Below are 15,362 nucleotides of genomic sequence, written 5' to 3' on the forward strand. Positions count from 1 at the left end.
TGTCTGAAACGTTTGAAGTTGTACACTTTAGAAGAAAAAGACGATCACAGTTCATTTACAATACATTCGCCGGCGTCGCTATACCGCACGTTCGTAAAGCTTCGGCCGGCGATTCGTGGCTGAATTACTGTCCGATCAGTGTCGCCTTTATGCATGGGCCTACCCGAGCACGGCCAGAGAGGGCCTTAAGTGTAAAGAGGGGAAGGGCTCACGATATTATCTCGTTGACATTTTCGATATTAAACATATAAATTGGCAAGCAATCACTTTTGGTCAGGTAGATGAAAATGAACTTGCCCGGGGGCCTATGAGTCAGATACCGGGATTCCTGGCTGAAGTACAAAAACTTCACCAATCGTGCTTTATTCACCGATGTCGACATCACAATGAAAATGTCGTGAGCGCCAGCAACGGGAAAATTCAGGAAGGAGCTGTATATTTCTGAATTTATACAAATTAATCGCACACCGGGCATTTTATATGACTGATTTTATATGACGTATTTTCAGGGATTTGCCATGGCCCTTTTGTTTTTTCACGCTATAAATTCATCATAAAGGGGCCCCGTAAAAGATCCCAGCCTAGGGGCCCCTGCTTCAGGATGTGGGAGCCATGGGATTTGCTTTTGTGTTTCTATAGACAAAAATGTGAACTAATTCTTTCTCCTATGAGAAACGACCCCCGTGAGCAAACCACATTCAAAATATACCAATTCTATCAACTTTTATGAATTTTAAAAGCATTTCCAAATAATTTGTGCTGATTATAGTAATTACACACTTTTGATAAGAGTCACTCTTATGACTTTTGATGTGCCAAAGTTGTCAGAAAAGATATGGTCACTACTTATTCCGATACCATTTATCGCACAATATGCGATTATTCTCACATCTTTGCTGACGTCATGACCAAGTGTTTTTTAGATATTTAAAGTTTTTTTCCTGTGGCAACACGTTGGAATTTCCATCTCCATGTGTTTACATTTATATTCATGAAATTAAGGTTTGTTGAAAAAGATGAGCGCGATTTCGTTGTTGCGTGGTTACGGAAGTGGAAGCGACGCTGAAGGAAACGATGAAGAGACTGTTATTGACAATGAGGTTACTTATCGGGATGATTCATCCACAGGAGAATCGCCTGGACTCGGTTCGGCAGAGATGATGAATCGGATACAGAGCAAGATGAGAGTCGTCAACGCGGCTCCCGCAGTGATTTCGAAGGAGTCGATGCAGGTGATCCCTCACATCGACCCGACCAGTCGCGAAGTGAGCTACAATCCGAAATACGACGAGCTGTTCGCTCCCGTAGTCGGTCCAGAGAACCCTTTCAAGACCCAGCAACAACGAGCCGAGAAAAACACCCTGGCCGGCTTCGTCGAGAACGAACACATGAACGATTTCCACTTCGAGTCGCAGAGGAGGACTTTCACGAGCTTCGGATACGCCCTGGATCCTTCAGTATCCGACGGCAACAAGGTCGTCGCTGCGCCCACTAACAGCGCAGGACCTTCGGCTGTCGATACGGATGTCACGGTATTCGATAAGACCAAATCCAGGATAGGAGACAAGAGGAAGAGATTGAAGAACGGTGACGCAGCTGATATCGAAGGGTTCTTGGGTCCCTGGGGTGGATTCAGGGACGAGAGAAAAGTCGCCAAGCCGTCGGAGGAGGAACAAGTCGAACTGGACGAAATCATAGCCAAGAGACAGAAAAGAGGCAAGCAAACCGATGACAAGCCCATGGAGGAGAAGACGATACTGCACATCAAAGATGCTTATGATTATCTGGGACGATCCTTCCTTCATCCTCATCAAGATGTCGGGGTCTCGCTCAAAGCCGATTCTGTGCCGGACAAGTGTTTCATGCCCAAAAAGTTATTGCATACATGGTCTGGTCACAGTAAAGGCGTATCTGCTATACGGTGGTTTCCCGTTTCTGCTCATCTATTACTGTCCTGTAGCATGGACTGTAAGGTCAAGTTGTGGGAGGTGTATAACGAGAGGCGTTGTGTGCGTACTTACAATGGTCACAGGCAAGCCGTTCGAGACATTAGCTTCAATAATAACGGTACCCAGTTTTTATCGGCTGGTTATGATCGGTATACAAAGTTGTGGGACACTGAGACTGGTGGATGTGTCGGACAGTTCACCAACAGAAAAGTTGCGTATTGCATCAAATTCAATCCTGACGAAGATAAACAGAATCTATTTGTTGCTGGCACCTCCGACAAGAAGATTGTATGTTGGGATATACGATCCAATGAGATTGTACAGGAATACGATCGCCACCTGGGTGCTGTTAACTCGATAACATTTGTGGATGAAAATCGCCGTTTCGTTTCCACATCTGATGACAAGAGTTTGAGAGTTTGGGAATGGGATATTCCAGTAGATATGAAATACATTGCTGACCCTGCTATGCATTCAATGCCTTCGGTTACTCTGTCACCTAACGGCAAGTGGTTGGCCTGTCAATCTATGGATAATAAAATTATGGTTTTCTCAGCGTTGAACAGATTTAAACTGAATAGGAAAAAAACTTTTACTGGACATATGGTTGCTGGTTATGCATGTACTTTGGACTTTTCACCAGACATGAGTTATATCATATCGGGGGATGCTGATGGTAAAGTTTATGTGTGGGACTGGAAAACAACAAAACTTTTCAATAAATTTAAAGCTCATGACAATGTCTGCATATCTGTGTTATGGCATCCCCATGAAACATCTAAAGTTGCATCAGCTGGATGGGATAATGTCATCAAGTTTTGGGACTAGGCCAAGAAAAAAATTCTTGTGAAATTTCATACAAACTTGTTTTCATTCATTCATAGCATTAATTGTGCTCAAATTTTAATATGTGTGAATAGTTTAATAAATAATTTAAAACATTTTTTTTCCCTGTTGTAATGCATCATTGGCAGATAGACTTGGAGGGCATGATGATGTCAGTACAACGTAATAAGTATTTAATATGTGTTTAAGTCTAAAGTTTCCACGTGGCTGCAGAATCTTCTTGGCTATAGAGAAAGATATTTCCCAGAAGGTTATTTGATTAGTAAAACTGATGATGAATGAAAGTTTTTCATAGCGCCCGCCTGCCCCCTGCATATTCAACTAATCAAGATTCGAATGTATATGCAGTTGAACCCTGTTGAAATACCACTATCTGTCCAAAAGAATTTTGGAATTATATTGGATCATGGTCGGAATAACGTTTCAGAGAAGTTCCATTAAATAAATTTACACGTTTGTTATGAACTACTGTATCTCAGTGTCTTATTGTTACTCCATAAATATATTAAAATTAAATGTGTATAAAATAGTAAACACTGTACAATTACTTGAATATTTCTTGATAACAAAAACTCAATAGCACAACACCTTGGAAATTAGTTCTGCATAAATTTAATGACACATTTTACAAGTATAAAAACAATAAATAAAGGGAAATAATAGCGACAAGGATTTCAGTCCGTATTGGTTGGATAATCATGAATTTCCCGTTTGTCAGATAGTAAAAGAACTTCTTTTGACATGATTGAATGGAACAAATGAAGGGAGATAATTGCCTACCACTTGAAATTTAAGGACCATCGAGTAAAAACATGCATTGCTAAACATATGGGGGGGGGGGAATCGCCTTCCCCCTATATCCGCCTGTGCTGTTGAAAAAATTCTGTTGACAAACTGGTGCAGCACGCTTATTGTACACTTTCCCTCGTAAATAAATTAGTTTCTTTGAATATGTTTGTTAAACTCTAAGGTGAATGTGTGCGAGCAAACACATGTTGAGGCATTCAATTTGCAAGGACCCCCCCCCCCCCCCACAGATTATATACCATTCTTTAACTCACATTCTTTAACAACTGTTTATGCCGACCAATAATAATGAAATGAAAAGAATAAACCCTCAACTCTAAAAAAAAAAAAACAAAGTGAAGGGAGAGGAAATATCGAAATTCTTTGAAAATGACCCATTGACTTTACATGCAACCAAATAATAGTTAGCATTATAACGAGCTGATGCTAAAACAGGTTTTTTACATTATAGTCCTTATATGGAAGAGATTTGCTCACTGAAAATTTGTGACGCTAAGCAGGATTGGTGCTATAATGAGATTTGACTGTATATTTTGACATGCATTAGATTAGTTGATCCCCTTAATTGATGCCAAGGAAAGAGGGGTGGAAAGGCCTTACTATTTCTGTGACTTCTCATATCTCCACCCATCAATTTATGGCATTGCTGGAGGCTTGTGGTTTCAAATTTTGCTGGCCTCTCTCACTTTAATTTCATAGACAATCCATTTCACAAATTCAACAGCTTAATTTATCATAAACTGGAATTGCAAAGTCTCTTTTAACCCTTTCTGGCACGGTGTCCCCATAGTGAGATCACCTGTTTACATTATTTTCTGCAGGTTTTGAAAAATGCAGGGTATGCCGATTTAAATCAGCTTGGTTAAATCACTTGATTTTAAAAAAAAAAGCATTGATTTAAATCACAAAATTTAAATTTAATTTTTCTTTTATTTAACTTCAATAATATTAAAGTAAAAGCAACCTAGTATGGTATGCATGTATGATCTAGTAAATATAGACTAGAACCTAATCAGGTACAGAAAGATAGCTGTTCTAGTTGTGCATGGAAAAAATTGCAGAAACATATAGGAAGCTAAATGTAGACAGACATAACTGCACTAAGTATTTGCAATGCATTACAATGGGGCACTACGGTTTCCCTAATAAAAAAAGAAGAGAAATTAGGCTTTGCTTAAAGCGTTGAATTCCATGCCCTAATTGTCAATTGGGGGCACTAAGGTTTCCCTGATAAAAAAAGAAGAGAAATTAGGCTTTGCTTGAAGCGTTGAATTCCATGCCCTAATTGCCAATTTAAAATAATAATAGATAATAATAATAATTTTAACACAAAAAGTGGAAAAGTCTCTATAGTTTTTTTTTTTACCGAAAACTCGTTAAATCTGCAACAGAACAAAAATGAGTAAATTATTGAGCAACACCATGTGCAAGTCAGAAACACATCACGATAAATGCATCCAACAACTGCACAAAAAACAATCTTGTCAATAGAATATGATTTTTTATTCAGTTGATGCTGAATGATCCTTGGGTTGTACATTCAGTGAATCAATAAACTCTTCACCACATGTGATATTGAGTTGCCACCAGGCATTAACTTTAGTGGGGGAAGCCCTCACGAATAAAAGCACTTTCTACAAGAAAAATGTTAATTTGGGCTAAATGACCTTTAATGCTACATAAACACAGAATTTTGGTGTTCGTATTTCTTGCTTGTATTTCATTTTTTTATTGTTTGTTTGTTAGTTTATTCAATTAACGCTGAAGTAATTTTGAGAGATTAGGTGAAAAAATATGAATTCTTAATAATTAACATTTGTTTTAATTAATAAGCGTCAGTTTATTTTAATAGAAAAACTAATTTTTAACTAATAAAAATCAGGTGTTTTTTAATTTTTTCATATCCTGGAAAAATTCCTGTCCTTGAAAAGGGTTAAAATAAAAAAGATATATCGGATTGTATTCTTGGGAGCAGGAAATACACAAAGAAAGAAACCGAAGAAAAATTTTGGTGTCTCAAATTATCTGGAATGTGGAATTCAAAAGACTGATTTTCAAGACACTACCATATGCTAGGCCATACTAATGCATGGGGCCCAACTGGAGCTCTAAACTGCATAGTAGGCCTAATGTTTATAAGACTGACATTTGTAAGGTAAAAAAATTTCAAGCGTCGAGAGTATTTCTTAGAAATCTTGAGGACAGCGTTTCTCAACCTATCGGAACCAGTAAAATGTCTGAAAGAATTTGACGGACCACAAACTTACAACATGGTGTCCCGTATTTTACAGGACTGTCAGAATGGCCAGGTCTAGCTGTTAAAGAAGCTTATTTGAATTTGTAATGCTTACTAAATTCGTGCATAATAATTTTTATAGCTTATAAATCATATATAATAATTACGGCCACATTTCAGTTAAGTGATTTCCAGTAGTCTTTTGTTTTAATTTTTCAGCAATTTTAGCATTAATTGTTGATTTTGCTGACTTATGGCAACATTTCTGATGACAATTGATGATGCATCATATTTTGCAGTTAGATTTGAGTTTCTTGCATTTTACTTAATGAAATATGATCAGGTCATGGTAAATGTTTTTTTCAAGAAATAAATATTTGTTTACTGTGATTAGCTGCAGCCCTTTATTTAATATACTTAAGTAATAATTAGCAAATTTATCGTGAATTGTATTTTTTGGCTACATTTAAGTAATATCCTGTAGTTAGGGTCACAATTTCCTGAATTTTTCTCGATGAGCTATGATAATGCCAAGTATGAAGTTGTAATTTTTATTTGAACTCATAAGAATATTACTAGTATCAATTACACCGATTAAACAGTTTTACAATTGATTTGGAAGTAAATTATTAAGTAAACCTGTGGACCACCTTTGTCATCATCGAGACAGGTCCTTGTGAATAGTTCATTTCTAAGAAGACAATCATGTTTAAATCATGTATAAATATAACGTAAAGTATGGGCAATTAAACAACATATGTATTAGATATTGCGCGTGATATAACAAAAACACATAATTAGAATATGTAGAGGGTGTCCCAGAACTCTACTACCAAAAAATAAGAGGGGGGGGGGGATGATAGTACACGTGGAGACAAACAATTTGTGTAAGGGGCCGTTCAAGTACTACGTAAGCAAATTTTTAGCCTTTTTGGCCCCCCCCCCCTTGTCAGCAAAATTTCATCATCAGCTCTGCCCCTCTGAATCCTAACTCGTATTTTCATAAGGGGTGGTTGATGATGTAAGCATTATCCAAACCCCCCCCCCCCCATCGATGATGACGTAATACTTGAACAGCCCCTAATGGTCCCAAATGACTTTCTTGGTTAGTGTGTGTTAACATGCTATTTGTGTGTGTTAAATGCAGGCCACTGGCACTACAAAAAAAAAAAGAGAAGGTCCTAAAGTTACGAAATGGGGGGGGGGATATTTTTCCTGTACACAGTACTGTTAGAGAAACATTGATATTTATCTGTCAGTAATTACCTGTGACTGGAAAGACACTCCTGCTGCTTCTCATTGATAGTAATGTTGTCATATTTTGGCACCTTCTGAAGTAGGGTAATGTATGTATCTCCCGAAAAAGTGGGCTGTGATCTTGGGTTCCATTGCAAAAAATTTATCTCCACATGTACTATGTATAACCCTCTAATTTTAGTGGTACAGTTCTGGGACACTGTATAGAGACGGTTTGAGACTGAACTCGAACAATTTATAAATATTAAAAGAAACAGACAAATCTGTATTTCATTTTCTGTTCTTGCTGCATATTTTATAATAGCAAGAAGAATGTCAATTTAAACAGGTTTCATTGATGCCATGCTTTCTAGAAACTTTTCCTTAATAAAAGATTTGTTCATGTATTTTTGTAAGGGCCCTGGGACACTGATACTCCCATTATGGTTCTGAAAGCTTTCGAAAATTGCAATCAGCATACGAGGCACTGCACATGCAGTTCCATTAACTGTGTGGCAAAAACGTGTGTCATCAGAAGATTTAATCGAGTACCTTATGTTCAGTCTCCTACTCTGGTAATCAGTGCAGTTTGAGGCGCTAGAAATTTCACCATAAATTTTGCGACCAGGCATCCATGCTTCAATATCTATTTTGTGATATGCTGGCAAACCAAGTTCACTGGGTGGCATCTCAGCAAGTTGGAAATGGAGTCCTAACTCTGAGAAGAGAGTCTTTTGTATATTTACAAATTCTTTCATAAGTTCTTGACTTTGGTTGCCATCGGCAGTGACCCCAAACATTTCAACTTTTGTGAAATGATGTACCCTACATGAAAAAAAAAAAAATCTTATAAACCATCTTGATCAGTAAATTGCAATCAAATTGATATTTTGGAATCCTGCAGTAAATACATGATGTAAAGTTACAAACTGCACATAGCAGCCCCTAAAACACTCATAATTTAATCCCATTCCCTGAATTTTCAAATAAGTCTCACTTGAAATTATCATTATTATGATACAGGCATCCCTTGCTTTATGTGATTAAGTGGTTCCACAAAATGATCGTGTAAGACAAAATCACGGAATGTGAGTAGAATTTAACGTGGGTAAGATAAGGATAGGGGAGTTTTCTTCAGAAGGATAGGAAAAATAAATACATAATAAACCAAACTTTTATCAGCAAAATAATTATTTATGAATAAATTAATTATTCAAATTTATTAATAAATCTTGTCAATTTAGTCTATATGAATAAATTTGTAATTATATATAGCTTTTCATTTCTGTCTTCACTAAGACTGATTGATTCTAGTAAATGCGGATGTTTTTTCTTTCCTGAAGAGCCATGGTATGATTGGCTGATAACTGTTTTTAATGAAAGCAGTTGAGATTTAGCTGACAAGTAGCATTCTTTGTCCCTTTATAAAAACTTTTGGAGCAAAGTTAAGGAATTCTGAATATCCCTTGCAAATATATATATGGCAATTATAGATTCATTGGGATCATTTTCTTTGATTAAAATTCTAATGGCATTGTCGATGTGTTACCAAAACATGCTCATTAGTGAGACCTGGTGGGATGGATTTGAGCGTTTCTTCCATATATGTCTCATCTACATCAACAAATCCAACAATTTTTGTCATTTTAATTATGTCATATCTCTAATTTGCAAGCCCATTTTCAGGACTAAAATCAAACTACACACTAAATTTTGCAGGTCAAAATTTCTAAAATCAACTTTTCAAAATCGAGTTGTAGCGAAACTGGGTAAAACGATGAGGGATAAATATATTACACGTGCTAAAGCAGAGCATTACAAGATTTAGGCAGCATACCATGTAAGCAATTTCGTTTGTTTCCTCAGTCTGTGCATAAATTGCCTCTCAGCAGGACAGAAATTATATTAAGGTGGCTAGATTATGCAAACGAGAAACCAGGACAAAAATCATGATAGAATTTATAAATAAAAACCCAGGTTTTCTTGAATAGTGTCTCTCAGAGGGCAATAACTGTGTGTTCCATGACATTACAATTGCACAGCAATGATTGAAATTTTATGGCCTATTGGTGATAAAGCTTTTACTTCGAGCAGTTCACTCAGTTCAGTGCCGTATTGCACATTAAAAATATGAGTAGAAACATTGTTTCAATAATTCTCTGTAGTTTTCATGTGAAAAATGATTATTGTCGATGAAAAAATATAAATGTGTATTTTAGCATGTAACAAGTTTAAAGTTTATAACAATATACACTCTCTTGCAATGTATAGTAAATGCTCGTTATAACGATCCCCCCATTCAGTAAAAAAAACAGACTTATATCGGGTGGATGGCTGTTATATTGCAAGGAAAACAAATAGTATAGTTGGTACATGAAAGAATTTAGGGTTTACTCTACCAGTCATTGCAATGGAATTGTCATTATAACATGGGGTTGTTATAATGAACGTGGATTGCATCATAGTAATATAGGAATTGATAAATAATTCTATTTAGCGAAACTAGTTAGCTGCATTAAAACCATGAAAATAATATGAACATTCTAAATAATGTAGCGAATAAGAAAAAATTATTCATCCCATGAAGAACCCCTCAATTATTTTTGCACTCGTCCCCATGTCTGGCAAGGGTGGTCCTGAGTTTAAATGCCATGTCAAGCTGACCCTCTGCACTGTAGCATGTGCAATTCCATACAAACTTGCAGCCATGTTGATGACAGAGCCCTCTTGAATCAGAACTACAAAAAATGTAGGTAGTTTGAAGTTTCATGATAAAGCATTCAACTATTTAAAAGTAATATGATTGCATTAAATCTTTGATTAAGCAAGGAAAAAAATCTAGTAGTTTCTTTTGTTCAAACTTCCTGTACATTTTATTTTCATTTAATCAAGTATTAAATTAAAAAACAATGTGCCAAGAAATGCAGAAACACTGACTTTCTGTTTCTGCATAGAATGTGGATGTGTGAGAGAAGATACAGCAGAACTTTGGTTAATGAGAAATTCACATAACCAGCAAAAGTTTGGAATAAATTTTGACTCTGTTAACAAGTAATTATTTGCATTATGAGCAAAAATTTTGCACTCTGTTTATTTATTTATTCACATCATCGCAACTGAGCTGATAGTTTTTCGCTTTTGTGAACACACGTACTGTAGAATTGAGGGTAATACTATCCTCTACATTCTCTGATCAGCATACCTCACTTGAAAAATGAACACACATGCAAGCGTAACTATTTACAATACAAAACTAGATGTAGCATATTGTAAGCATGCGTATGTGCGTTTGAAGTTTTTATAAATTCTGTTTGGAGAAAATTGTGGGCTGATTGCATTATTGAACATGACTGAGGAGGTGGCTCATGAACAAGAGCCAACATTTGCAGAAGAGATTGCGTCCTTAGACCATGAGATTGGAACTGTATGATAATGAATTCAAGAACTGGTGGTAGAACATGGCTAGGAGTTGACTGTAGATGAACTAATGGATTTCATTTGCATGCAGCAGTAAGTTTGATACAATATGGGAGCAATTCAGGTAACAATCATATTGGTGGAACGAATTAAGCTCGCTGACTGAAGTTCCATAGTAGAATGATAGAAAAATGAAGTAATGATGATATAAAACACACTCATAAAAATTATTTACCTATAAATGCCCTTCTCTGTTTGCGATCTCTTAGCTTCTGCTCTGTAACAACGACTAACTGCACATAATTTCAAAGGAAGCTTATCATATCTGAATGTATTGTTAGCAACATATGCTGCCAGAGCCATCTCTGCTGTTCCGGAAAGGCACAGATTTTTGCCCCAGTTTTCATTTAGATGAAATACCTACAAAGAATTTTAAAAAAAGTTACGTGCGTACATAAAAACTTTAATTCATCGCCAAAGAAAAACTAATATAAAGATGATATTTATATTAGTCGAAGTAATGTAGACACCTTCCAGACACCAATTTACGAAATTGCTGACTACAGCTGGACCTAGATATAACGTCTATCACCTTCAATGTCAACTGGCTTATAACGTCAGATTTTTAAGGACTGTTCTAGCATACTTACGGAATTAGGCTTACTTGTTATGAAGCTATTTCTATTAAGCTCCCAGAGGTAACGTTATAAAGGTCAGACTGTGTTTGATTATTTTTGTCTCAACACTGTCATTTTATGTACAAGAGAGTTCAGTGATGGCCTCTGGGATTTACAAGTTTCCAGGCACCTTCTTACATATAGCTGCCAAGTTTCTCAAATTTCTATACCATCTCCTAGACCAGGGGTTCTCAAACTGTGTCCCAGAGTGTTGACCAGACAAAGGTTTTTTGAAGAGATTCTTGGTTAAACTGTTCTGGGGAGCCACAGATAAACGTTGATTAAGGGTAAGAGGCACAGTGAGGGAAAAACATTTGAGAACCCCTGTCCAAGACCAAGAGTACTCAACCTTTTGGTGAGAGTGAGCCACTTCATTGGTTTGAAAATGTGCGGTAGGCCACTTGATTTATCTGGAAATGTACTACAGGCCACTTAAACATCTGGAACAGTGCTGAAGGTTACTTGCTACTCTGTAAATGTGCTATGGACCATTTAAGTGATACAAAGCTGCATCGTGGAAAACTTGACTGATCTTTGAATGGGTCCCAGGTTACTTTAGTGATCTGCAAATTTGCTGCAGTTCACTTAATTGAAGTATAAATGTGCCGCAGGCCACTCAAGTGATCTTTAATAGTACCCCATGCCACTTAAGTGATCTGGGAATGTGCTATGGACCACTTAAATGATCAAAAAATGTTATGCAGGCCACTTGTGGTCTAGAATTGTGCCATGGGACATTGAAGTGACCTGTAAATGTGCCACGAGTGGCTTAAGTAATTTGGGAATACGTCACAGGCCACTGAATTGATGTGGAACTGCACTGCAGGTCATTTAAGTGATCTGGTAAAGTGTTAGTTCATTCTGGGTTAGAACATTTCTACAAATGTAGAGTTCATGTTACAGGCCACATCAGATGACTCCAGGGCCACAGGTTGAGCATATATATACTAGACCAAAACAAAATTCTTATATCTTCAGGAATTTAAATGACGTACATCTGTTATAACCATATGTTATGTCTGTATGTCCTGTTTCAGGCCCGATCCAATGATTCTGTTTACCAATGGCTGAGAAACGGGATTCATTGCAATTCAATTCAAATTCACTGTTAAAAATTTCAGTAATTAAGAATTCTCATGCAATTAAGGTTGTTTGATTGATTTTAGCCTTTTGTATAAAATGTTACAAGGCAGTGTTTCTCAAAGAGGGCACTGCCAAACTTTGTTGAGTGCGTTGTGACACAAGCTGTTGGCATTGATAATTGCCTTGAAGTGGTGCTTTCTTAGATTATCCTGGAGAGCTGTGGTTTGTACCAGTTCATGACAAGGAAGCTGCGGGCGGCATGGGTTTGAGAACCACTGTTATAACAACTACTAAACTGCGCATGCACCTCATAAATATTTGTCTGAAGATTTTCAGAGGAATCAATGTACGCCAAGAAACGCTGTGCATATATACCTAACCTAAAGATGATTGTTTTAAGGGTGCGGTAATATCCATCCGCACTAATGCTGGCTTAAATGTTGTTGCTGATCTCATTGCTTTCTGTGGAGATATAAGATACAACTGTATAACATACACACTACAGTAGAACCTCTAGATAACAGATACTCATGGAACTGAAATTTTCGTCCCCTAACAGGGAGTTTTCATTAACATATAGTGAAATACATTGAAGTACAGCAGAACCTTGATTATCTGAGCTAATGATGGGAGAACATGGATAAAAGAAAAAACAAATGGTTAAACTGCTGGGAGTAAAAAAACCATTTTAAATGACAAAATTGCAAGGGAAAAAAAACTGTGTATTCTACCTGTTTGAAATGACTATCCAATATATTATTTATGCGAAAAAATGTATATAAAAAAAATTGCACTTATTTACATAACACCCCCTATATATATATATGAGGAGATTTATGCTGGTATTGGCTGTAAATCTTCAAATGTAGATTGCCCCTACGGCAATATCCTGTTCTTAGGTCTTATGTGTGAGTATGATGATGGTAACTCGTGGGAAATGTCTCATATTCTTGGGAAAAATTAGCCACAATTCACCCACTTGGAAAATTTCTCTCTTTTCGGAATGTGTGAGAAAGATTCAGTCAAAAAAGATAAATTTAGCTCGATGAGGTTACCCTCACTGTGTGCATATGAGGGCTGCCGTTTCATCGCATTGACATGGATCTCTGAGAATTGTGAACGGGAATTATGTTAAAGAACGAAGAAATACTTCTATGAAATGGCAATTTTTTTTCCATTATCACCTTTACAAAATCTTTTTACTAATGAAAAAAACAAACCCATAAACAATGACAACATGGCTAGGAAAGAGCCTAACGCAAAATTTCTGTACCCAGTTAATCTGCTACCCAAATAATCAACGCCTGGATAATCAAGGTTGTACTGTACAATTATACAGGCTTCAAAAGTGTCCGTTAATGACAGGAGTGTGTCCATTATGACAGGTTTTCGCTCTTATTGCATAAACACTAAATTATATGGGTACCAAGGAGTGTTGATCTTCGGTCTTCATCCCGCAGCATTCAAACACAGACTGAGATACAATATCTGGAACCGATACCAAATTAAAACCGTTCTTCAACAGAGCTGCCAATGTATATTTGACCAAAGCTCTTTCTAGAGCAGCCATGTGGCTTTTCAAGTAATAGCCGCGGCTACCACTGATATGTCCAAGGAATTGAGTCCGAACAAGATTCAACCTCTTAGTCAGATTGTCAAACGAAGATGGCCTGAATTCGAAATTCGGTAAGGCGCCAACTTTCTCCAAAATCTTTGGCTCGCCACTTTTGTTCGCCAATACGTCCGGCAGAGTTTTGTTGGGCGTCCACAGCATCTTCTCGCGCAGAGACCGCAAGCTCCCGTCGCAGTGGCCGGACACCAGGGCGGATTTTTCCGCCTCCGACAGCTTCTGAAGGTTCGTCAAAACGTCGTGAAACGAAGGACTCGTTTTCTGGGTTCGACGTTCGATGTTTTCAACAATTTCTTCATTGTTTTTCGGATCGAAAAAATACTCCCAATCAAGGTGAGCGTCGGCCAATTTCGGGAAGCACTTGTTGTGATGGCAACTCGAAAAAAATAGTCTAAAAGGATATCTCAGCATCAAATTCCGCGAGTTGAACATCTTCAATGTTTTTAGAATTTGCTGACAGTCAATTGCGTTTCATTTTTTTTTTTTACGTTGTTCACCTTTTCGTGAACCGGCCGTGAACAAAATGAAACTCGCGCGTTTTTGTTTACAGTCGACCGACAACTAACAGCTCAGTAGGATTTCAAGGACACAACTTGAAAGAAGTGTAAATCATGTTCTGGTTAGATGACCATATTTTAATACTTTATCGGGACTGATTTGATTTCATTTATACGGGCTCTGACCAGATTTTGTTATGAAAATACGGTAATTTAGGATCCAAAATACGAGAGAAAACTTTTCTTCCTCTCAAATCAAGCACAGATCCGTAGGCGGTATTGACATGGAAGTCTGGGGGGGCAAGGTCATTATTGCTAGGGAGGGGGGGGGGAACGATGATGATGATGTCAGCTCATATATACATATATACATTAGATCAGTCGACTCCACCTTTGACGCTGGGGGAAGAGCGTCAAAGCCCCCCCCCCCCCGTATCTCCACCCATGCACAGATCCGGTCTATCACCACGGGCAGTTGCCTACAGAGCAGTGATGGTAACCGGTAACCTCTTCCAGCAAAATTTTCTCAAAAATTTCCCTTTTGACTAAATTTTTCCAAAGCATTCCGAAAAAATGTGCTGTCATCTAGCGGGGAAAACACGTAATAAAGTATTTTACAATAGTGTTGCACTGCATTAATTTCTTTATTTTTTTCAAAAAATTCTTTTGTTTGATGAACTCTCAAAATTTCCCACAAATGCTAAGAAATTTCCCACTAGTTACCATCACTGCTACAGAGTGAGTTGTGCCGAAAGAGTGCGTACCTAACAGTGTGAGTACATTTGTAGTGTTGCGCCTCATTTTTCAGTGCTGCCATCTATATTTAAAAAGTGAAGCGTGATGATTGAATATTTGTACCATTGTAGGCCTGTCACTCTCTGTGGGGTTTGAACTATGACGACCCGACCACCACAGCTGCTAGGCAATGTACTACCGTCTGAAATGTGCCCGAAGTGCACACGTGTGCCTAGGGTTTACCCAGTT

At 37.4% G+C, this 15,362-nt stretch overlaps 2 protein-coding genes across 2 annotated transcripts; one reads left to right on the forward strand and one right to left on the reverse strand.

Moving 5' to 3' along the window:
• The first annotated feature begins 962 nt into the window (after window positions 1–962).
• On the forward strand, window positions 963–3,252 carry LOC149086757 (pre-mRNA-processing factor 17). Its single transcript, XM_089231126.1, has one exon. The coding sequence runs from the start codon at window positions 1,017–1,019 to the stop codon at window positions 2,775–2,777; it is 1,761 nt and encodes a 586-aa protein (XP_089087252.1). The 5' UTR covers window positions 963–1,016; the 3' UTR covers window positions 2,778–3,252.
• Window positions 3,253–6,374: 3,122 nt separating this feature from the next.
• SerRS-m (Seryl-tRNA synthetase, mitochondrial) lies at window positions 6,375–14,447 on the reverse strand. The gene is made up of 3 exons (XM_089231127.1): window positions 13,678–14,447; window positions 10,727–10,911; window positions 6,375–7,899 (listed from the first exon to the last, which is right to left on the reverse strand). The coding sequence occupies exons 1-3, from the start codon at window positions 14,311–14,313 to the stop codon at window positions 7,416–7,418; spliced, it is 1,305 nt and encodes a 434-aa protein (XP_089087253.1). The 5' UTR covers window positions 14,314–14,447; the 3' UTR covers window positions 6,375–7,415.
• Between the last annotated feature and the right edge of the window lie 915 nt (window positions 14,448–15,362).

The sequence above is a fragment of the Pholcus phalangioides genome, unplaced genomic scaffold (genome assembly GCF_987345545.1).
Source record: "Pholcus phalangioides strain wild (caught in Gottingen) unplaced genomic scaffold, Ppha-v1.0 ptg000004l_1, whole genome shotgun sequence".
In the NCBI taxonomy this organism is placed as follows: Eukaryota; Metazoa; Arthropoda; class Arachnida; order Araneae; family Pholcidae; genus Pholcus; species Pholcus phalangioides.